The 26,309-nt window shown below is 35.0% G+C and overlaps 1 protein-coding gene across 1 annotated transcript; it reads left to right on the forward strand.

The window, feature by feature from the left end:
• Window positions 1-277: 277 nt before the first annotated feature.
• Window positions 278-18,598, forward strand: RpL36 (ribosomal protein L36). The gene is made up of 4 exons (XM_089090715.1): window positions 278-298; window positions 12,966-13,061; window positions 15,513-15,647; window positions 18,470-18,598. The coding sequence occupies exons 2-4, from the start codon at window positions 12,966-12,968 to the stop codon at window positions 18,554-18,556; spliced, it is 318 nt and encodes a 105-aa protein (XP_088946841.1). The 5' UTR covers window positions 278-298; the 3' UTR covers window positions 18,557-18,598.
• The last annotated feature ends 7,711 nt before the right edge of the window (window positions 18,599-26,309 follow it).

Below are 26,309 nucleotides of genomic sequence, written 5' to 3' on the forward strand. Positions count from 1 at the left end.
AAGGCCTAACCTATTTTTGTTTCACTATTTGGCAACATTGGTTTAAAGCAGAAAAGAATAAAATACTTGAAGAAAGGAACAAAGGTAAATATTGAAAGTAAAGTTAAATAAAATAAATTTATCCGAATTAATCGCTACAGGTTTGTAACGTTTTGGCTGTGCTGCCACAAATTCATATCTGATCCCATAAGCTGTAACAATGTTTCTATTCTGGTACTCTGGGGAAGGTGTGATGACAAATATCTTGACCCCATTCTTCTGGTAAGCTTCCTTTATATCTCCGCATAGCTTTTTGGTGGTAATTTTGGTAAAATATCAGTTTTGCTACTTTTCGCAAACTTGGAAAGGGATTAGAGTAGAAAATGAGGTAGATATCTACCAAATCATATTATTGACTTACACATAAAGTGAATATACCACTTGATGCCTTTTTTTATGCTGATTACGAATATAATAATAATTTCTATCGGAAATGAATTTCAGCCCCCCCCCCTATATATCCCAATTCAGGGTATATATTTCTTCATTAGAGGGGGGGGGGGATGCAAATTTTATTTCTGATGTAAATGGGAGGTAAGTTTAAAATTTACCCCCCCCCCTAATCTAGGAATATATACTCTGAATTGGCATATGTAGGGGGGGGGGCTGAAAATTATTTCCGATAGAAATGATTAATATATTTGTAATCAGCATATAAAAAGGCACCAAGTGGTATATTCACTTTATGCATAAGTCAATAATATGATTAGGTAGATATTTACCCATGTGTTCCCTCCTCTGTAGGGCAGTGACCTTTGATGACCTTTAAAAATCTTTGTGTTGAAAAAGTTAGTAAAATTTTAGTGTAGCTACTTTTTGCTAGGCTATCTTGGAAAGGGGTTAGGCTGGAAAAATGAAACTTTCAGCAATTAATCCAGGGTCTAAAACATACTCTGGGAAGGAATTGCCAAACTTTCATGTTAACCCTCTCCTGATTTCTAAGTCTTAGAAATTTACCTATTTGACAGGTCTACTGCCTAATGAAATTTTGACAAAACAACATTTGGTAGGCTAAATATTTCACAGTTCATATTATTGATTCACAAATGAAGTAGCCTAAACATACCACTCAATACCTTTTTTATGCTCTTCCCAAATATAATAATGATTTTTGTCACAAATGAATTTTACCCCCATAGGTGGCTATATACCAATTCAGGGTAGGCTATATATTTTCACATTGGGGGGGGGGGGTAAAGTTTATGTAAATTTTTCATTATTCACATTATTGACTTACAAATAAAGTAGACATACCACTTGATACATTTTCCTGTGCTCTTTCCAAATATAATAATCATTTTTGTCAGAAATGAACTTTACCCCCACCCCTATATATACCATTTCAGGGTATATATTTGCACATTAGGGGGGTGGGGGCAATTTTTTTTGGATGTAAATGAGAGGTAAGTTTAAACTCCCCCCTAATGTACAAATATATACCATGAATTGGTATATATAGGAGTGGGGGGTAAAATTCATTTCCAACAAAAATGATTATTATATTTGGAAAGTGTATAAAAAAAAGCATTGAGTGGTATGTTTACTTTATTTTAAGTCAATAATATGAATAAAAAAAAAGATATACCCTGAATTGGTAATATATAGGGGGTTGGGGATAAAATTCATTTGTGACAAAAATGATTATTATATTTGTAAAGAGCATAAAAAAAGCCATTGAGTGGTATGTTCACTTTATTCATAAGTCAATAATATGAACTGCAAAATATTTACCTAACATTTTACCTTAATTTTCAGTTATTGCTTTCCTTTTCTCTGGTTTTAGTTCTGAAAACATAATTCTTGTTATTTGAGTTGAATTTTAAGCCATATCAATCCTTTTTTCTTCTAAATTTAGGAAGTGTATTTACAGATCTTGGAAACATAAATTGGGATTGAGCAAAGCTGGGGAGCTGAAAAGAGTTTTGCTGTACTTCATTTAAGCAGAAGATCTGTTATGCAAGGTTTTGCTTTTATAACAAAAAGATGTTTAAAGGTTATCAAAGGTGTCCTCTTGAGAGAGAAGGAGTAGAGATAGGTATAGGTACTTCAACATATTTTCCCCAGACATAATTTGGTACTTTTGTGTTATATAATAGGCTTCACACTTGAGAAATGAAGTTTGGTGAATGCTGATTAAACAAAACAAAATATGATGAAAATACAATACTTTAGTAACAAAATTATGAAAATTACAACAAAGAATTATGGAAGGGATGCAAGAATTTTGGAAGTACATTATATTAAATATGTAACCTTAACTAACCTAACCAAAATACCAACTAAATATTTAATTAAAATATAGCTATAAGTTGTTTCCCACTGAGCCAAAGCTAATTGTCTAGTCTAATAACACACAATCACCCATACTTTAGTCTGTAGACCCTTCCCTGGAACTTTCATTTACTTAACCCAATCCCTATACAAGATAGCAAAAAGTAACTAAACTAGAATTTTACCCAAAAGGTTAAACCTTGCAAAATAGATCTTCTGCTTAGATAAAGTACAACAAAACTGTTCTCAGCTTCACAACTTTGCTTAATTCTAATTCATGATGTTTCAAAGGTCTGCAACTATATTCCCTAAATTTAGAAAAAAAACCCATTGATATGGCTTTAAATTCACAGCTTCAATTTACAACAGATTCGAGCCTATTCATGAGTTCAAAAATTCACAAGTTGCTGGCTGGAAACTGGTCTTCTTTGTTATTCATCAAGAGAAGTAGAAATGTGGTAGAAACAAAATAGCTTTGGCATTTCAGAACCTTTGCATAATAGTTGAAGTATCTATTAGTTATGTATTCTTAACATAAATAATTATCAAAATTAGTAGTTTTTTTCATCAAGCATTACTGCATATAAAACTTCAAATACCATGTCACAAAATTTGTCAGTTATCTGGATAAAAATTTTGAATATAACTTTGAACTAAGAAGCTTAATTTTTTCATAATGTCCTTTGCCTATATCTGTTTTGTCACCTTTAAAACAGTTGAAAGGGGCGACTTTGATATTCATTATTTTTTTTTGCTCTTTTGGATTCCTAAGAAGCCTTCTTGTATTAAAAACTGGTTTTTAATTACAATTAAAAAAAAATGCATTTTAAAGTTTTTTTTTGGCTTCTTTATAGAATATATTTCATGTAGGCTGTGGCTGAACTGCTGCTTTTTTATTGCTTTTGGCTGCTCTTTTGGATATTATTCATTTTTTCTTTTGGGGATTCATTCCAAATTATAAAATGATAAATACCTAATATCAGTCAAATTATAAACTGCATCTAAAAGGAGTAAATTGATAAAATTGAAAAATACATGATGAACACTTCACATGAGAACACTTCAATTACAATGACACAAAAAAACACTTAATAGTTTATTGGCTATGAAGAAAAATGAAGTGCCAGCTATTTTCTTAGGTAAAAAATGAAAAGCTCATCCGTTTTAAGTGTAATTAAATGAAATAATATGCAGACTGAAGTAGCTCCAGGATGTTGAAAAGATGTTGAAATGTTCATCCTAGTTATTCACTTTTAATCCAAGCAAAATGTTAGGACACTTAGTATCAGTTATTGAGTTTAAGCTTTGATTTCCAAATGCTCACAAGAATTACCAAATTTAAGAAAGTCACAACAATAAGTCACCTGTGGTCAAAATACTTAGACTCCTCGTTGACCCCCACCCAGACTCAAAGCTTCTGCTATGGTCATTTCCATGGAAATCTCCAAAGAGTTTCTTTTTAAAATAGCTTTCAAGCATAGTTAGGGGTATTTATACTTTTTTGCTTTTCTTCAAAGCTTTGAAAAAAGTGTTATGATATTCCAAATGTTACATTTTTGCATATTTTTGGTAATCATTTGTGGGGTGATCGAATTTTCTAAACCACTATAGATACGTAAGAATGTTGCAACATCTAGTACCCTGAGGTCATAAGACTGTCAAAGACTCCTCCTTGAACCTCCCAAATTGAAAACTTTTATTATGACCTGGCCTTTTAGTGTAACTTGGGCACTGGACCAAGGGCGCCATTGTTACTCAAGCGCTACGTTAGGTAGGGATGTCAATATCGCTTTGGTCACACTAATTTGTTTTAGTGTGAATCTGCCTGGTACATATGAATGAATGTTTTCAAAGTAAACCAGTCTCATCAATAGGAAAAAAACCCGGATTGGACACATATGTCCATTTCCCTTTGGACAATAAAACCATGCCAGTGCTGTATCAAGTATAACTCATGAAAATCTTGTTAATTTTGTCAACTTTTTGGCATCCCTGCTTTCAATAAAAAAAAATCAAGGTACTATCACTTAAATATAATAACTCCCTATGCCCCCCTTCTGGATACCATCTTGATAGGATACCATCTCTGCTTTAAATAAAAAAAAATAATTAACTTATTGGCACCCCTGCTTTAAAAAAAAATCAATGTATTATCATTTAAATATGATTGCTCAACACCCCCCCCCCCTCTGGATACCAACTTGATAGGATGCCGTCTCTGCTTTAAATTAAAAAAAATGAACTTTTTGGGATCCTTGCTTTCAATAAATAAAATTTCGAGCTCTTATCCTTTAAATATAATCCCTCCCTACCCCCCCCCCCTGGATACCACCTTGATAGGATACCGTCTCAGCTTTCATTAGAAAAATAATTTACTGAATAATTAACAAGGTCACTATATGGTTCAAACAAACATGCAAAATAACGTTAAACAGCTTAGTGTTCCTTGAAAAAAAAAAAATTGAGGGTATGAGTAAAGGGGTACAAAGACAACAACAAAAATGTTGAAATTATTCAGATATACCTCAAATTATTGGAAAACTGATTGATAGATTTGCCATGGCATTCCATAATATCCAAAGAATCAAATTAAAAGGGAGCACGAACATAAGCCAAAAAAGGCCAGTAGCCTAGGAGAAATTGCAAAATACACAAGACAATGAACAAATCCTAATGGGGGGCCCTGGGTCTATCAAAATATTTCAATGGTTTCCCAGGGAATTTGATATCATTTTCTTGTCTCCACTTTAAATGAAAAAAATAATTATCTTTTTGGCCTCTCTGATTTCAATAAAAAAAAAATGAGGTATTATCATTTAAAAATGATAGCCCCCTACCCTATAGGCAATAATTTATAATTTATTTATGAATCATATTTTTGGGGTAACTTCCGGTTCAATCTTTAATTCCCCAACCTTGTACATAGCTTAGTCTATAGCTAAATTTTGTCTGAACCAAAGGCTGTTTTTTTTGTTTTTTTTTGGGGGGGGGGGGATAAAAATGTTCCAGAAAGAAGATTGTATTTTCTATAAGGTGTTCAATAATTTAGTATTAAACATTAATAAAATTTTATCTAAAAAAAAAAAAAAAAAATCTGCAAACTTACAATTCATCTGCAGAAACAATCTGTCGGCTGTCAATTTCAAAATCCAACAAAAGGCTGAAGCTGTATAGTAGTGAATGCGTTCTATAATTCTATTCAACTTGAAAATAAAATTCTTGACTACAAATGATGTAAGAAATAGCGATTGGGAAACTGCATTCAAAATGATTTAAACTCATTTCATAAAGACAATACTTTTTTTTGTCAACATATGAAGAACTGTGTATATTGCAATATTTGCAATAGCATATTGCATCTGTCTGGTTTTTATGCAAAGTCACAAAAGAGACAAAAATTAATGAACAAGAGAGCAGTGAAGAATTTGGGTATACAAAGTAATATTTGGCAGGGAAAGTCACTGGTGATAAATCACTAGGGGTGGCACCGTGATTGCGTGATTTTTGGGGATTCGGGGAACCAAATTTTTTTTTGGGGTGACGCATAGATTTTCGGGGAAATACCCGAAAATTCGGGATAGTGCAAGCTCTGCTTGGTTTCTAATCAGGAAAATCGAAATACTAAACCACACGAGAAGGAAAAGCTCCAACTTTGCAGGTGAAAAGATGACTTTATAATTTTTTTATTGAACCTGCAAAGCTCTATCCCCTGGAATAGATAGAGCACCAGACAGTGACACCCCCAGTGCATCAGAAAGTGGTGATTAAGAACTAGAAATAAGTGATTATTCCCTATACATTAAGTTTTCATCATTATTATTGCAACACAACAGCAATAAAGGGTTATAGAAAAGTCTGATATATACTGTGTTAGTTCCCAGTGACATACTTAAAGACTGTTGCTTGAATTTGGACAGTTTGAAGCTAAAAGTACCCTATACATTTTCAATTGATGTTGGAAGTTAGAGGAGAATTTTAGCTGCTGAAGTTTTCCAGAGTATTTCAGTTATCATACAGTCCTGGCATATATCAACTAGAGCTCTGCAGTCACTTTAAACTGGCTAGGGAGCAGTGTGGGCAGCTTTTTTTCTTCAGCATATGATTAATAGTACCACCACAATCATCATTGTGTATATAAATAAGAAAAGCAGTCAACAACAACAATAGCCTATATTTAAGAATAATAGCCTACCAAATTGAGTCTACCTAATGATATAAACCAGTTTGGTGACAATTGGCCAAGGTATATATTCTCCCAATGCATCTCTTCTTTCAACCCATGTACCTGTATATTGAATTAACTGTGACAAAACAAGAACCAGAAAACAATTGATGGATGGCAGAATGCATTGGAAATATATAATTTGGGCTATATATTTGCACATCAGTGGGGGGAGGGGTAGGGGTGAAGTATAGCAGGGCTGCATGGAAAATTTGTTAGCTACATTTATTCTGTATATTGTGAAGTATGCATTGTTTTTTTTAACATAAGGGAATTCCATGGGCTGACAACTCAACTGCATGAACTTGCTCTTCAGTTTGGTGTTTACTCATTTCCAGAAAAGCTTTTGAGAGTGACCATGAATTTTCTTTGACTTGCCAAGTTGAAAATGCTAGAAATGGTATCTACAGCATTCAGAAGCTTGTATATTGTTACCCCAATGCCTTAATTGCAACAAAAAATTAGGGATGCTAGTTGAAGCTTCTGAAAAGAGGATGGATATTTGACATCATTTAAGTTTTTAAGGCATTTTGTTGCTCTTCTCTGTGCTGACTCTAGGGCTGCTTTGTCAGTCCTGATGATTGGACATGCAATAAACATCCTGAACTGTAGCCTTAGTTGAACTATGCCTCTAAAACATTGTTATGACAGTTAGAGATCTGCTCATGAGTGCATTTTGGTAATCTCAAGTGTCTGATTGGCCTTTGCATCAGTTGCTTGGGCATGGAGATAAACTTCAGCTTGCTGTCAAGCAGGACATTAAGGTCTGTAACTGCATGGCTCCTAGAGATAATTACAGTTTATTGCATTAGATTCTTGTTACTAGCAATGCAAATTCTTCTCCACGATGCTGGTTTGTCCCACTGCGTCTTCAATGAATTGCCACTCCAATCACGGTCAACGCCAATCTTGAAGCTATCAACTGATCTGGCCAACACAATAGATTAGCTGAGTGGATTCCACAGTGGAACAACACGATTGATGAAGAAGTTGAACTTCTCGTGCTTTCTGCTAAACTTTTGATGCAGTTAATGGGATTTCCTTGTGATCAAAAACAGGCTTGATGGTATCACTGGTCATCATCTTAAATGCAAAGATGACATCTCTCTATCTCTATGGTAGCATACATTAGGGTAGGTAGGTCAAGCTTTTCTAGTTGTTGCTTGTTGGAGATTTGTTTTTTTGGCAAAAAGGGAGCTTAATGACAATTAAGCTGAGTTTGGTTAAAAGAATTTGCTCAATATTTTCAAATTTTCAATTATAATTTGCAAACTCGAAGGCAAAAAAAAACAACAAAAAAAACTAAGACTCCCAGGGAGTTCAGAAAATATATCAAGAACTGAGACACAAGAAAACACTCCAAGGTAACGTAACCACTTTACAATAAAACTTAGGGTCTATATATCTTGGGAACAGCACATTTAGTGCTGAAAACCATTTTTAACTCACAAATGAAGGGAATATTCTATAATTCACATATGCACATAAGCTTCTTTTTTTTATTTTTTTGAGTGAAAACTTTTATAAGAGTGAAAACTGATGCTTATATCAAAAAGAGGAAAAAGCACCAATACCATTTAGTATTTGGCAGCTTTTTATGACCCAAAACTGCTATGTAATCATCTTTTTAGGTACATAGAGATTCAGGGGAGGGTAAAGAAACCATAATTCTGTGTCCAGTTGCCCTACCTGCTTAGTGTCAATTAGCCTGCTTAGATTGTCCTGGTTTTCCCAAACTAACCCAGGCCTACTTTATGCAGACTGCATTTTGACTTAAATGATTCTTGAAAGTAAAAAATACTGATTAATTATCACATACAAAGAATCTACAGCTTTAATCCTACTGCATTGTGGATTAATCATATCAAATGCCCAATTCTCATTGAAATTGTATAATTTATGGTGAAATGTCCAGATGCTACACTTTAGTAGCTGCAGGCAGTTTTTCATATCCATCTGCCCATGTTAAGTTATTGAAGACTCAAATCCTAATAATTTTCTTAAAGTTGTATGATTCCTTGTATTCATTTGTGCCTCTGAACTAAATATTAATAACAAAATTCATACTTCATTAGCCCTATTGGTTGATTAACAAACTTGAACTGTGATTTGAATTGTGAAATTGAAATTTGAATTGTGGATTATTGCCTCAAATTGAGTGTCAAAGACATTTTTCCAAATCTAGTGTGTTATTTTCCTACTTAATAGACCCTAAAGTGTTATATTACAGTTACTCACATTGGTGTTTTAATCTGCTTGTGTGTTTTATAACTGGTGATATACAAGTTTTAATTCCCTTGATATTTCAATGTTTCCATATTTTGAATTTTCTTTGTCACTGTTGCTGCTGTGCAGTTGCCAAAATGATTTTCTTATGGGTGAATTTGAAAATCCAGCCAAAACCCACTGAATAAGTGTTTTTGAGCCTGCCTAAGAAACCGCCAGAGAAGGGAAACCTGGTTATAGGAACAGGGGATGAAATAGTATGTCTATTCCAATCTTTTTCTCACTCTGTATCAAGAACCCCCCCCGCCCTTAACAAGAAAAAGATCCATAGTTTCTGAATCCAAATCTGATTCCTTCAGATCCTTCTCATCAGATTTCATGGATGACATCATGATAACTGCTGGAGCAAATGCAACAATTCCACAATGTTATATCTAACACACAGAAAAACAAACCATGGATGACTTTCAAGAAGTTCTCCCTCAGAATGCTAAGAAACATAAAAACATCTCTCCAATAAAACCCCCAATTCCCAGCCCAAGAAAGACCATGGTATCTCCCCCTCCCAACTATACTTAAGAGATTTCTGCTGAGCAACGTTTTGTTGTCAAAGATATTGCCCAAATCAGATTGGCAATTTTCAAAACAATTAAATCAGAACTCTCATTAAATATTAATAAGAATGGTGCATTTTTAATCTCTGAAGGATAAAGCAGCATCAAAAAATTCTGATAACTACTAACCTCTGAAGTATGTCTATCAAGTATGGTTATTGGTCTCCTCCCAAAAAGGAGACCAAAATTGTCATTTACAATGTCCCAACAGACATAGTGCTACAGGAGCTGGCCACTGGCCTAACAAATAGCTAAGGGGAGCCTATATCAGTGCCAAGTGTCCCTAGACTAGGTAAACCTGATATTACATGCCAAATAATTAGCAAATCATTCCTATTTGGTTTGAACAAGGAGGTAAATCTGGATGAACCTTCGCTCTTGTTTGGCCAAGGAAAAGCTTTCAAAGCATACCATATGAAACCAATCCAATGCCATGACTGTTCAAAGCTAGGGCATATAACTAAATTTTTCTCTTCAAATACTATAACCTGTGGAAAGTGTGATAACCAATGTGATGAGGATACTACCTGCCCCAAAGAAGAACCCAGATGTATTAACTGCAAAGGCCCTCATTGATTGGATTATAAGTTTAAATGTCCATCATACAAACCAAGAGCTGCCACTCTAAAAATCGCCAAAGAAAGGTCAATACCTTACACTTTTGCCACTTTAGAGGCTAGAGCAATACAGAGTCAAGTCTCAAACACGTCTAATATCTCCAGTACCTATTCCATTGGTGTCAATCAGTCAAATACCCCTTGAGCAGCCAGCACTCCCCATTGCCCCCTTCACCAAGCCTTGAGGAAAGCAAAGATAGGAAAAATCCAAACCCAAACAAAGGGTATATCTCCCCTTTGCATCAATAAGAAGGATTATCTCCCATTAATACTCCCATAAAGGAAAGATTATAGGCAAGGAGCATCAACCCAATCCCCTAATAGTGGAAACCTCCTATCTGATATGTGCCTCTTTACAGTGGCGGATCCAGGGGGCGCCCCCCCTAGTGTAGTCTAAAGTAGTGTAATTTACTTAATTAACTCAAGTTTGCATTAATTAAAATTGCTCCTAATGCAATTTTTTTGGATCAACCTATTTTCCCCCCCCCCCCTAAATTTTTTTTATTAGATCAACCTATTTTGCCCTCCCCCCCCCCCTAAATTTTTTTTATCAGATCAACCTATTTTATGCTTGCTTCACCCAAATTATGAATAAGTACCAGCCATCCTGTTCAGCTCAGATCCCAAAACACTGGCCATTGACAGGGGGCTGTCAGCCCAACTAACTGTTCCCCTTTCTTCGTCTGTCCATTGTTTATCCCAATAATTTATAAGATTCAATCAATATGTTTTCCAGCCCAAATAATTCACAACACAACTTAAGTAAGGATAAAAATGAGAAATTGTTAAGCCTGGCGAGCACAAATGTAGACTGCATTACTAACAAACTGCCTGAAGTAAAAACTCTCCTTGATAGTCTTGAAATTGATATTTTCTGGTATTACCGAGATTAGTCCCAAGAATTCTGTCACCCCTTTGGATATTTCTCATATTCAAATCCTTGGCTACAATGTTATATCTAACCTCTTAACAAATGGATGCAGAAGAGGAGTTGCCATTTAAATTAGAGAAGCTATCAAGGTACAACAAATAAAATTTCCCTCGTTTTTCAGTGATTATGTTTGGGTCGAGAGCGTTTTTGTTGTGTCATTTATCAACCAGAAAGCTCATTATTAGATCTATATATTGGAGTCCCTTGGCTCCCAATCAGGTGATTTGCATAGAATTCTTGATGATTTACTATTTAGAGTGTGTAATAAACAACATAATTCATTTATTTTAACAGGTGACTTCAATATACCTGATGTCAATTGGATTGACAGATACAGCTTCATTGGTAATAATAATCCTGGCACTAATTACAATAAATACCCTAGCAGATCTTAACCTGTTTCAATTGGTTGATCAGCTTACTCGTGTTAGAGAAGGTCAAGTCCCCACACTTTTAGATCTGATTTTATCAAATAATCCTGATATTTACCAGTCAATTGAGTACTTACTGGCTGTTCGTTTGTCAGGTCATTTAACCTTGCATGTTTCATTATCATTGCCTCCTATACCAAATGATAAAATCAAAAGAACCTTCACTGATTATGCAATGATTAGAGAAGAGTTGTCAACAGTGTGCTGGAAATCTTTAATTAAGAATGTAATGATCCTGTACAGTCATGGTTCAGTTTCAAGATGAAGCTCGTAGAAGAAATGTACAACAGTCAATTATAGGATTAGGCCAAGAATTTTACCAGTAATGACAAGAGAGGTTAAGAGGTGCAGTAGACCGAAAAAATAATTTTGGGCCCTTTATAAAAGGACAGAGAAAGAGAGTCATCTAACAGCATTCAAAAAATTTTGTAATAAGATTAGAAATGTTACTCAGAAGCTACTAGCTGATCATGAAAAGAAACTGGTTGTGGGAGTAAAAAGAATCCTAAGAGCTTCTGGAGGTATGTGTCATTATCAAACCCTGGAAGGCACAAAATCCATCAAATTCTTTCTGATAACAGATTAATGTTGAATAATCCTATAGACATTGCTAATTATTTCAATTCTTCTTTTGCAAATAACTTCTCAAGTGCCACTTCCTCAAGCCACCCTTACATACCAACTAGATCTATTACTAAAGAGATGACTGAAGTTGAAATAGATCAGCAACTAGTGCTAAATACACTGATGAAACTAATTCCTATCAAATCAAGAGGACCTCAGGCAGACCATAATCACCTTGCTCACTGGGCTCATACATGGCTTATGAACTATAACCTACTGAAGTGCAAAGTTATCTATATGGGACCAAACAATCCTGTGCAGACATATTACATGCAAAATGCTTCAGGTCAAGTTATCAATTTGGACTCAGTAGATAATGAGAGAGGGTGTACCTACAACTACCTGGGTGTAGTTGTTGATACAGTGCTTAAATTCCACTGTCACACAAGCACAGGTCTCTAAGGCTAATCGAGCTCTTGGTCTCATCAAACGAACAATTTCTTCTCGCCATCCCTTGGTAGTTAAAAATTTGTACACAGCTCTTGTTCGTCCTCATCTGGAGTTTGGTTACCCAGTCAGCATCTCTTCATATAAAAGTGACATTGCATTATTAGAAGGAGATCTACTAAATTATCAGCTCCACATAGAGATATGACATACCCTGTCCGCTTGAAGAAACTTAACCTGGCCTCAATAGTTTACTGATGCCAAAGGGGGCATGTAATTGCATTGAAGAATTTATTTCACAATAATATGAGATCACCTTTCCTTCCCTCATTTGATCTTATGTCTATTAGTTAGTTTATATCTGACCTAGTTTTATTATTTGTCATTAAAGGTGTAGTGGAGGAGGTTCAAAAATGCAATTTTTAGGCCATAATATGTCTAAGAGGGAAATTTTTTGGGCTATTCAAGGGAAAATATATGCCTATGTCTCCCCTTATGTTGGTGTCTTTATTATTTTGAAAATGTACATAGTTTTAATGGAAAATGTTTCCTTTACCTTATATTCTGATTGGATATGCTTGTTAATAATTTTCTCATTTATAGATGGTGAAGAAAAACTTTGATTTGGCGGTTGGCCTAAACAAAGGGCATAAAACTACAAAAAATGTCCAGGCCCCAAGACCTTCCAGAAGGATAGGTGTAAGTTGCTGCTTCATCATTTACCTCCTAGAATTCATTGGAATACATTGTAGTTAAAGCACCTTATTATCTCTATTGTGATTCTTCATGGGAAAAGACTTTTTAATACAGACTTATTTGACAGTTTATAAAGTTGAGCTGTTGGCTTTATCATTAAAAAAGGAACAGCAAAAGAAAAAGCAACTAAAACATAAAGAAAAAACATTTTTATTTTACTAAACAGGTTTAGAAAACAAATTAGTGATTTTTGTATTCAAATTGACATTTGCTAAACTTTTATTAACATACTTTGTTTCACTGTGTTGTGAAACAATCCTAATGCTGCTGTAGCTTTTTTTTAACTAGTTCAATGTTATAAAAAAGTAGAAATTTGACATTTTTTCCCAGTATGGGGGTTATGAAATGGAGACCAAAAGGCTATTTGAAGTGGGCAAATTTTAAAGTAGTCTCATAAAAAAATGTAATTTTTGGAATTTTAGCCTAATAAATGCTATAAACAAGAAGTGTAACAAAACTGTCTTAGTTTGAAAAGTGAACTTCCATAGGGATTATCTTCTATTGGACATGTGTAGAACAAAAACTATCTCTTCAAGACCCAAGATTGAAACCAAGTCTAACCAAGTCTAATGGGATGTTAAAGTAAATGTTGTATTTATACTGTTTTGGGGTCCATATATGACCTGACCTTGGTAGGGGGGAGGGGGCTAGACTCTTGTCATCAGGATATCTAGCAAAAGTGGCTGTTAGATCTCAACTAGACTTGGTGGGAAGTAAGAGCAAGTGCCTTAGTTAGGTCTTGTGGGAATTTGTACCCAATCTGATTTATGATGAGGAAGGAGGTCTTTTAGATCTTTGTCATGAGGATGGAAGGGGCTGTCAGTTCTTACAGAAACTTGGTAAGAAATCAGATTTAGACCCTAACTTAGCAAGAAGTAAGATAAATCGTCCCTAGTCCTGCTATAGGGAGGTGTACCTGATCCAACCTGTCTGTGGGAAAGGGATACCTGCATTGTTGTAACCATGATATTTACCATAAGGGTTTGTCAGATAAAAAAAAAACTTCATGGGAAGTAAGAGCTAATATCCTAGTTATGCCTTTAGGGGATCAGGGCTCAGTCCAACAACTGGTATACCTAAATTCAAGTGATTAGAACAGTAACCAGGAGGGTATGTCACTCCCTCCTATGAAGGCACAGGAAGGGATCCCTAAGTTTTGCTATCAGCATGTCTTCTGGTAGCAGACGTTGGATTCTAACCAAACTTGATGGGAAGTAAGTGTTAGTATATCATTTGTGTTTTTGGTATCTGTTCGTAATCCAATCTTTGTTTTTGGAGGACGCCCCTGAATTCTCAGAATACTATTTACGAGAATGGGTGGTTGAATGAGTTGGGTGGTAAGTAAAGTGTGTTGCTTTTGGAGGGGATCCCTAAATTCTTTTCAATGAGGTATGGACAAAGGGGGCTGTTTGATCTCAATCAATAATAGTTAAAGTAACAGTTAATGTCCTAATGGTGTCCGTTTGGAGCCCTTGATTGGCTCTAATTGTGGGAGAGGAGGAAGTGTGATCCCTATATTCTTATCATAAATGCATTGTCCAGAAGGGGAAGTCAACCTAAGCAGGATAGGAAGCGGAAATCAATACCGAGGATCAGAATTGTGTTTTTTCAGTCTGCAACCGATCTTACCTCTGGTGAGCGGTTGGCGGAATTGAGTTGGCAAAACCTGGCCAAGAGCTTCAAATTCTGGCCTTGAATGTCCATGCTTGATTTGACCTGTGTGAGAAATACGCTTAAGTCTTGTTTTCTCCATTTATAAGAAGGGCCTATTGGATTCAATTGATCTGATATGGACTATCATCTAGGACTTTGTTGGCACTTTTAGAAGGTTTAAATCCGATACTATAGCCATCATTGCTTGTGTGCTGTACGACTCAGTTGCTGCAGACATATAACAGGGCTGTGTCAGCGGAGGTCAAGTTGTGTCTTCTTTGCAACATTAGCATCGTATCTAAAATCAATAAGCTTAAAATATTTCAATACTAACTCGTGTCGAAAGTTAGAAGCTATCTGGTGGCAAATTGTGTTTTGCCTAAGGATGTTTTCCTGGTAGCTCAATTTGAGATCCTATGGCCTAGACAAACTTACTGGAGATGCTTTGAACAGTTCTAGCTACCAAAATTTATATAAACGATGTTGAATGAAGTTAGGATCTAGACAAGGATGTTAGCTGCCCTATACACAAGTAACAAATGTTTTTGATGAGTCTAGTTAGCTGTTTTTTTTCTTTTTTGGTATATATGGTGCAATTTTAGAAAAACAAGAATAAACTAATAGAAAAGAATGTCTCTAGTTACCCCACAATCTACAATATTTTTTACATCATTTCCCGTTTCTCTGAATTGCAAATTCTTTGGCAATTCCTCTTTAACAGCGTCAATAATTCTCTTTCAGAAACAGTCAAAGCACAATAAGTTCATCAAAAGTATAGTGACAGAAGTTGTGGGGCATGCTCCGTATGAGAAACGTGCCATGGAGCTGCTGAAAGTTTCCAAAGATAAGAGGGCGCTGAAATTCCTGAAAAAGAGGGTAAGATAAGTGTTATTGGTACATTTGATGAAAAACTAGAAGAAACTTTAATTACAGGTTCACAATTTGCAAAAATGGTACTTCAATCTCCTTTTTTCTTCATACTTTTCCTGGAGCACCAACTCTTACTTTGAGCATTTTTAGGTAAATTTTAAAGAGCGAGGTTCTCTAGAATTAATAGAGTGATGAAAGCTAAATACAAAACCTTTCAATAGACATTTCAGTTGCTCCCGAACTTCAAAAGCACAAAAAATTCATATTGAGCGTTCAACCTTCCCTACCCCCTTGGAGAAATACCCAGGGGTTTTGTAATCACTAAAAAAAATAGGGGTTATCAAAAACCGGAAGTTATTGTTTTGCCAACATTTAGGGAATTTCCCCTGGGAGGCTGTCTAGTTTTTAAGGATATGAGCTGCTTAGTACATTGGAAAATATTTAGCTGTGTCTTTTAGAGTAATGTATGTCTTACCGCACCGGAAATTAGTAGAAACTTCATGATATATACATATTTTGGAACTTTTTACTAAGAGACTTTTCTTATTTTCCTTTGTACTTAAAACGGGTATGAAACCACAATGAAGTAGCAGCTACTGAAGGATCCCTGTCATTCTACTCTTTAAAAAAAGATGTCAATTACGTTTGGTTTGTAGTTCCAATAAATCTTTTATTCCCTACTTTCTTTATTCCCTATTCTCTGGATAAGTTTTTGTCAAACATATGCATGAGATGTTTGGTTTTTCGTTTCTTTTCTGTTAGGTATGTGAACCGTTTACTGAAGAAAGGCAATATATCTAAAGTAGCGTACCAATTTTACTGGAAACCTACTTTTGGTCAGTAAATTTAATACAAAAGGGAAAACAGTTCTAGGTTTTTATCCCTCAAAGCGAAGTGTAAATTTAATTGACTTGATTCCTCTGGAAGACCAGACTTTTTGGCCTTAGTTGTAGAATAGAGATTTTGCTGGTATGTCTTTCTCTAGAGATTGTAATAGAAGCGGTTCGTTTATTACTGGTATCATAGCGTACAGGAATATTGTAAAAAATGTCCTGAATCTTCCACGTCCTTAATAAAAATGAATACACAGCTTAAAAAGAATACCTTTCAACTTTACTAATTTGATCAACTTTACTGTCCGTATCTCAAAACACTACAAACATAGTAAATCCAGCAGCCATAAAATACAGAAAGTATTCCTGAAGTTAGGTGCACAATAATGATTTCGTCTGAGAAGGGGCCCAATGCATTTTAGGGTCCAGTTTAGCGAAAGGTATTCTTACAGCTATTGCATAAGGAAGAAGTACATTTCTGCATGTTATTTTTCATTTTGTTTTTGTGGAGGGGGGGGGGGGTCAACTTATTCATCCAAAACCCTCTATTAATTCCCTCAAACCCTAAACTGCTTCCCAAATCATTGGTATTTGTTTTACAATTGTTTTGACGTTCCCTTGTTTAGATAAATTTGTTTTTAAGTTAGCTGATTGCCCACCAAAGTTGTAACCGCTTCCCCCTGAGGGTGGTCCTTCAGTGAGTGACATTGATCAAACCCGTAAGACAGTTCTTTCTTCATTTTGAGCACTTTTTTGGACACATTTCTCTATAGTTTCGCCATTTGCGAATCTTCACTAATTTTTTATACTCTGTGAAAGATATGCTTTCAAAACTTTGATTTTCTGAGGGGCAAAGCATGCATAACTTCTTCAGAGTTGTTTAAAAGTGTTTGTTTTCACTTCTGGATGATAGTCTATCATCATCCTAGGGTAGACCAGGTAGATTGGCACACAGTAAGGGGAATTCAAATAGTCTACCAGTTCTGTGAGCCATTTAAAGGCGATTGGAGACCAAAAAAGGATTAAAAGATTTATGACTGACCATGTCCACAGGACTTGCAGGCAAGTGGGCGACTGAGATTGTTCGTATTATATGAGATTTGCCTACTTGGAAAGCCCACTGGAATTGCAGTGGGGGTAACCGAGATTTTTAGGTTGACTCATGACGGACAATGTCCTCTGGACTTGTAGGAAAAACAGGGGACTAAGATATTTTCAAACACTGAGTTTTGCCTATTGCGAGAGCCAAGCAGAATCGCAGCGGGGCGACCAAGATTCTTAGGTTAACATATGACTACTAATGTCCACTGGACTAGAAAGGATTGAGTTTGCCCCAAGCGAAATCCTAGAAAACTTCAGATTGTTAATTGCTTTATACAAAAGAATAAATGAAAAGTAAAGGAATTCCCTTTAAATTGAATTCTAATTATTTTGATCAACATAATTGAAGCAGGATTCTCTGTCCCTGAAGCAGGGTTTTGATCGTCAAGAACGGGCTCTTAGCCCGTTATTAACAAACCTAAATGAAAATTTTGATAGTCATTATGAAACTTCATGATGCATTCAATTATGAACTTCAGCTTTTTCCATCATTGATATATGTGATAAAATAGAAATGAGGGGTTTCTTTTTTCTTAAATTTCTAAGCCATAACAAAAAAAAAAAATCACGACTAATAATATAAAAGACTTTTAGTTGTATATCTTAACTCAGCATAAAAAGCTGAATCAGGAGCGCCATAATTTTTTTCTAATTATTGTTTTACTTAAAAAAAAGAAATAGGTTTTGTTAGGGTTGCAGTTTTTTGGGGGGCATTCGAAATTTTATTGATCAGTTAAAAATTTTATTGATCAGTTAAAAATTTATAAAATTTATTTTTTCAAATATCTCCTAAAGGAAAGGTTTGATAGAAAATGTACAAATTTGTATTAACATTGCAATTTTTACTGTCCTTGAGTGTTTGACCAGTGTGTGATATGATTTAACTTTTTTCAGCTTGGAACTCATATTCGTGCCAAAAAGAAGAGAGAAGAACTTGGAAATGTCCTTACACAGATGCGTAAGGCACAAGCTGCTAAATAAACTTTTTGGTTTAACGTGATAATAAAAGTTTTTGCGTTTTCACTGGATGTTACGCTTTTACACTACTTTCTGTGGTCAGTCACAGAATGATCATAGTCCCAATGACTCAAGAATTGACTCAAAAGGACCTGGCCTGAATGCCAAGTGAAGACTAAGCGAAACAAAAACATGTATGTTTTTTATTTATGTAAGGAATAGAAGTCACATATATGCCCACAAGTCTCGACCATGGGTTCCAGCCAGAAGTGTTTTAGGTCAACAAGAGGTAATAATCTGGTATAAATAGGCTCAAGATTTAAAAATGATATATTGCAAGATGAAAAGTCCTGAAAAATATCTCGGTAGAATATCTACCGCTTTTCTTACAGATATTATTTTTCAGAGGAATTTCGGGCAATCGTAACATCAGGTGTGTGTGAAATTTTTTGTCTACACTCAAAATAAACTAAAATTATCAAGCTAGAAACTTGAAAATTTATGAAGAAGTATTTTAGAACCATGATAATGTAAACAAGCTAGGAAAATCTGAAAAAGAAAGAAAAATGGAAATATAATATCAAAATACTAAGTGTTTGTGTGGGCTTAATGGCTGAGTTGTCGACTTAACTGAGCATAGGAGGGTATTGTTAGGCTATATTTGCGAGGGCTGGATGCCCGAGTGAGCTGAAGGTGCTATTGGGTTAGTGATTTGTTGTTGGACTAGCTTTAAAAAGTGTGTGAGTGCCGAAAGCCTGAGGTTGTCTGCCATAGCGAGCGATATGAGTGGGTGCCATATAGGGCTGCTGAGAGGGGGGAGGGAGCAAACTAACTTTACTACTGAGCCATGACAATTCTTTTTAACTTGATATATTTGTAGGCTAATATTTCTTTTGCTCGATAGATAACTGAAAACTATATTGAAATCGAGAGAGAAAATAGTCTCCCTGAATGTTGAAAATTAAAAAATAACGTTTTTACTTTTGCTTAAAAAAGTACAATAATGCTAGAAATAAAATTTAAACTACTGACACAGCAAGGTTCAAGGCAAACAGTTGCTAGAAGTGGCCTTTTGACGCCCGGTACCGCCTAAAATCTTGTGATTTCTGCTTTTCCTATTGTATATTACATTTTCTCCATAATTTGCCTATTGTTAGATCTTGATCAAAATTGAGTCCTCCCAAGAGTCGCTAGCCCCGGAAACACTCGATGTTCATACTTAATCATGCGTGTACACATGGGGCTTTGCCCGGGCGATGTCGGGAATTTTCCCGGGGGGGGGTGCACTACCAAGATCTTTGCTGTTTTTTTTTTTACATAATTGTACACTAAAGTGATGTTCGAGTGTGCACAGTTAACGCATTAATGCCGCTAATAGTAGTGATTCCAGTCCCGATGCATTTTTGCGGAAACAAGATACCGATGCTGAAACAAGGCTGTGGCTTCAACAAGACTGACTGGAGACAATCGAGATTTAATGACGCCGCCGGTCTATGCGCTGGATATACAATTTTTCCGTATTTAGACTATGCTTCGAGATAAAGTTATCTATAATATAATTTTGATACATACATGTTTTAATTGACTGCGATATTTCGTTGTCACCTGATGTTGATGGTTATTTGGTTTGAAACGCGAGTCAATGGTGTGACTGTAAGCCCAGCAAGAGTCGATTCAGCTCTAAATGGGTACCTGTAGAAACCTGGAGGGGGGACGGGAAGCATCGGAAGATTTGCCCCCAACCTGCATTGCACTTTCGGCCGGAGGCAGAGAATTAGAAGATCGGGACCTGCGCTACGCAGACCTTTGGTCAGCATGCGAAAAAGAAGTTTTTTAAAAATATATTTTCCCCAACTGTTTCTAGGGAAGAAGCACAGTTGATTCAAGGCTAAAAAGACGAATTAAACAGTTTTGTCTGAAAAGTACTGATAAACGCTAAAATTTATGGAAAGCGGTTTTCCAGTCCTTAAAAGTTAACCTTAATATGACATTTAAATAGCCATTTGATATTTTTACTTTTACCTTTTTTATGTATAGTTCTAATTCTATCAATGGTATGCACGATTTGCTGATTAGGGAGAAACGGTAAAAAAAACAAAAACAAATTATGCTGTCCAACAGATTAAAAGAGAGACAGAAATAAAGAGAGAATTATAGGAGAGAGGCTGAGATTGAAGCTGTCTTAAAGTGTCGATAAGGTTAGTGGTCTGCATATCAAGTACTATGGCCATTAACTCGTGCATTGTCTGTCATGGCTCATTCAGACGATTCTAACCCTGGGTATTGCTGCTGTCATTCTGGTTCGGAAATATCCTGTCATTTCACCAGAAGGAAAATTTTCTAAGCTAGCTGGACTACTTCATCTAGATTGTACTTTAACTTGAAATAATTCAGAAATTTCTGATTAATTATTGCTTAGAGATATTTTAGCTTTAGTCCAATAGAGAAGCTTTCGAGTTTTGAGGCCAAGTTCCTTGCTTAATTTGAGTTTCGCGTATTATTAATCTTGCAGACTTCTGAAAATAGACCTTTCCTCAAATTCCGGAATGCTCTTTAAATTTACGTTAATCTTTGAGAAGAAGCATGATTTATTGTGCTCTGAAATTAGAAAATGATATTTGACTATTTGTATTTAAGTACAAGCACTATGCCACTAATATACTACAATTATGGTAGTCGGCATGTGCTCTGTCTGTCAAGCTTGTATGTACGTATTTGTGTTTAAATAAAAATATTCAATCCTAAAATGTGACCACTATTATTCAAAATGGGATTATGTTTCCTTCAATAGCATTGAATTTAGTTAAAATCCAGTATTAGTTGGAACTTTCTAGGTATTTCCGATTCAATTAGGATTGTTCCTGAAAACGACAACGAAATTCGGAATTTTCGGGAGGGTTTATGTCAGAAAGTCGTTCAATAGTTGACTTATATTAAGTATATCATCGGCATTTGAAACGAGAGAGGTACTGATGCCATTAGAAGTGCGAGAAGACGGGCAATGTTCTCGTGTTTCAACAAGTGTACCGGCTCCTTAGATTTCAGAAGAGCAATCTTCAGATAGATTTGAGGGCGAGAGTATGTGTCAGGGAAAGCTTTAATGATGCAACAATTTACACCATTTTCAGCAGCAAAAAGAAGCATTGCCTCCTGAGTAAGGGGGTTGAAGATCTGACTAGGGGCATCAATTGCGGTGTGTCAGAGTTTTTTATTGTTAAAAAAAAATAAAGTTGTGAGAAAGTCAAACTTTAGCGTAAAGAGCGAGGTGTTGAGGAGGGGACAGCCCCTTTCGTATACGGAATAATTTCTGTTCGCTTTAAGTTTTAACGTCGTTCCTTACTTTCAGTTAAGAAAACTTGTTTTTTTTAATTTAATTACTTTCAAGGAACGGAAAATTAATTACTTCAAAATTAAAATCATCCTATGTATATATATGATAGATAACGTTTATAGAACCTTGCAAATGGGGATTGAAGGTATCATAATGTTAAACTTATAGGAAGAACAACATGAACCAATCATTTTTAATGGATGGAGTTTATTTTGAAGCTTACTGTTTTTGTTCTTATAACTATGTAGCTACCCTACTCTCACAGGAATATCAACAAATAATTTATCCATTAAGCAGGAACTCCGTATACATATTCCAAGTTGGAGGAAGGAAGTGATTTTTTTCAGGAGTAGGATTAAAAATTAGTTTTTGCTAGCCAACCATCATGTTTTTTCCGATTGCAAAACATTTTGTACTTTTATGTTTCTTTTCGGTCCTCTACGGGACGCCATAAATGTTTGGTCTCCTGCGGGTGCCCCGCTATCTTACTGAAACGTTTTAGAATTGATCTTAGACCTATCGACAGTAACAATAGCAGAAGTAAGAAGTCCCGAGATAGCGTTCCGTTCCTTGAAAGTAATTAAATAAAAAAAAAAAGTTTTTTTAACTGAAAGTAAGGAACGACGTTAAAACTTAAAACGAACAGAAATTATTCCGTATATGAAAGGGACTGTCCCTTCCTCAACGCCTCGCTCTTTACGCTAAAGATTTTCATTGTTTTCATACGGAAATTATTCCGTATATGAAAGGGGCTGTCCCTTCCTCAACGCCTCGCTCTTTACGCTAAAGTTTTTCATTGTTTAAAAAAAATAAAGTTGTGAGAAAGTCAAACTTTAGCGTAAAGAGCGAGGTGTTGACGAGGGGACAGCCCCTTTCATATACGGAATAATTTCTGTTCGTTTTAAGTTTTAACGTCGTTCCTTACTTGTTTTACTTGTCAAAAAAAAACTTGTTTTTTTTTATATTTAATTTTTGAACGTTTTTGAATTAATGCAGGTTTTGATTTTGGCTCACCGTACATGAATAATTAAAAAAAGATTTGAATATTAATTTTACTTTTATTTGGTTAAATGGCTTTCTCGCAAGCTGTTTATTTTTATTTACGAACGTTTTTATTAGCAATAAATATACTTAACTTATGAAATAACTTACGTAATGAACCTCTATATTCATTTATTTTTAATACGTATATTAGAGGGTTCGCCCCCTAGTCAATACCTTGCTCTTTAAGCTAAAGTTCAAATTGTGTTCCAATTTTTAAAAATGACCCCTTAATCACAAATGCCGTTAATTAGAATAAATAGCTCTTATGAAAGTACTAAATAATCTTTTGCTTAAAGAGCGAGGTATTGACAAGGGGATGAGCCCAATCATATACGTAATGTTTTCTGTCGTTTTAAGTTATGATGTTGCTCCTTACTTTCAGTTAAAAAACTTGTTTTTTTATATATAATTTCTGATCTTTATTTAAATAATGCTGGAAAATCCAACACTCCCTTCATAGCGATATCCCTTCTCCCATGAAAACTCCATCCATGGAAAGATCTTCTCACGTACCCCTTGACCCACTCCCCCCCCCCACTCCCAGAAAAAATTCCCCCTGAAAACGTCTGTATACTTCCCAATAACCAATACTATATGTTAACATTGGGTAAAGTTCATAGCTTTCAGCCCTCCCCCCGGGGACTTCGGGGATTAAGTCATCCTAAAAGACATAGTTATCATATTTTCGACCATGCTGAATAAAATGGCTATCTCAAAGTTTTGATCGGGTGACTTTGGGAAATAAATGAGCGTGGGAGGGGGCCTAGTTGCCCTCCAATTCTATTTGGTCACTTTAAAAAGGGCGCTCGAACTTTAAACTTCCGTTCCAATTAGCCCTCCCAAGATATCCTAGAACTAGTGGATCATAACGATGACCCATGTGGAAATAACGAACAAACAAATAAACACGTATCCGTGAACTTTCTTCTGGCAAAAAACACAAAATTTCACATTTGTGTACATAGGAGCTTGATACCTCCGCAGTAGGGTTCTCTGATACGCTGAATATGATGGTGTGATTTTAATTAAGGATCTATAACTTTTAGGGGGTCTTTCTCCCTTTTTTCGAAAATCATCCAAATTTTCTCAGGCGCGTAACTTTTGATAGGTAGGACTAAACTTGATAAAACTTATATATTTTAAATCAACATTAAAATCTGGTTCTTTTGATGTATTTATTGGTATCAAAATTCCGTTTTCTACAGTTTCCGTTACCGCTGAGCCAGGTCGCTCCTTACTTACAGTTCGTTACCACGAACTGTTTGATATACATTCAAATATTACTTATTCAGATTATTATTCCCAATTATGTAGGTATGCAAGAATTTGCAGTAATTACACAGATTTTAAAAATAGATGTAAAAAGCTTAGCCAAGAACTGATCTTGAGAGGTTTTTCTGCCAATAAAATTAGTTGGCAATTTAAAAAGTTTAGTTTTCTGTATCATGAACTTTTAGGTAAATATACAAAAAATTATAAAGAAATACTGAATGATATTATAATATAATTTCTCTTTCACTTTTCTTTTTTAGAATTTTGTATCTGTAAATTGTTTTCAAACCAGCTTGAAGGACCTTAAATCTATAAGTGGTTCCAGATACCAATAAAACCCTTTTATAACTCACGTCCGGACCAGTCTTTCATTGTTCCAGAATTGTTTTCGCCTTTCACTAGCCCATGGGATTTCACTAGGAATAGAACCAATCTTATTCTGTATGTATTTTTTGAATAGTTTTACTAGTATGCATGTATTTCGCAAGTTTTACCTAACATGGGGATACCATAAAGATCTTATGGTAGAAGCTCCACCGTGCCGGGTAAAGAAAGTAAAGCCTCGAAACCCTTTAAGGCAGGTGGTATTCTTCTGATGAGTCCTAATGAAAGGTTACTACTTGGAAATATTTCGCTAGATTTAAGGTGCCTTTGCTTGTAAATTTACAACGGCTTACATTTATTAATGACGATTTTGCATGGATTTGGACATGTTGATTTGGTTGACGGTTTGGTTATACTGTTTTGTCCTGGGTGACTAGGTAGATGAGTAAGGTTAAGACCTTGTTCAAGTGCACATTTATCTCAATTGCTGGATTAGGATGACGGTCCTTTTTTTTACCCAAGTAATTACCTCTAAACAATATATATATATATATATATATATATATATATATATATATATATATATATATATATATATATATATATATATATATATATATATATATATATATATATATATATATATATATATATATATATATATATATATATATATATATATATATATATATATATATATATATATATATATATATATATATATATATATATATATATATATATATATATATATATATATATATATATATATATATATATATATATATATATATATATATATATATATATATATATATATATATAAAATGCCTATGAAAAACAAAATTTATTAAGAAGTGTCATTGATGGTCTCCCTCAACTTAATGGAAGGTACCTCGCTTCCGATTTTTGTAATATAAATGTTCTTTTGTGCTATGCATGAATGAGCCCAGTTAAAATTAACTTCCGCATCACAGTTAACCACTAATTTCAAAGAAAGAAGATGAACATGTTCAAACTGTTTGTTGCACTGTATAGATAAGAAAAATCCAATAGCCCATTACTTTTGTACACTATAGGCTTATCCAGTGGCGTCATTTGATTCTGAGCTAAGGGGGGGCTAAGCAACCACTGCGGACCCCTAAACGGTCTGGCTCACAGTTGTTGAAGATCAACTGTTTCTTCACAGTGGTTAGCACAGGTCTCTCCCAAAATCGACTAATGATAGTAAGAACCAATTTAAAAGTGCTTAATGAATACAGAGATTACTTAAGTTGGAAAGTAATTCACAGTTTTACTTCTACACTGGGAGCGGTCAAGGTTTCATTTTTCTAAAAATATTAACCATAGCATTGAAATCCAACAATTTTACAAGAGCCTTTTCACTAAATATCAACATCAGATCACTGAGCTTTCTGTCGCTGTTGATCTTAAATAGATTTTAATCAGGCCTAGTGTAGAAAAGAATCTCTTATTACTAGCCATTGTGATAGACAGAGAAATGAAGATTTGCATATTGCTTTCAGACAATCGCGAAATTCAAAAAAATCTTTTGGCTTATTGGCTAATGATTATCTTCTCACGAGATCCATTTGCAAGGCCAGTAGAGGCTAGTATTGATAAAGTGCGGCGAATCAACATCTATCACAGAGATTGACTCTAACGGTGGAACAGTATTCATGAAGCAGCTCTCAAACTTGGAGCACAATCTATCTGTCACGAGAAAATGATCCCTTCTTAAAACATATTTAGTTGATTCTTCCACTTCTGCAAGATTGCTTTTTCCCAAAGTCCATACTGTTGCAC

The sequence above is a fragment of the Artemia sp. Qi Xiang Cuo genome, chromosome 6 (genome assembly GCF_049724085.1).
Source record: "Artemia sp. Qi Xiang Cuo chromosome 6, ASM4972408v1, whole genome shotgun sequence".
NCBI lineage: Eukaryota > Metazoa > Arthropoda > Branchiopoda > Anostraca > Artemiidae > Artemia > Artemia sp. Qi Xiang Cuo.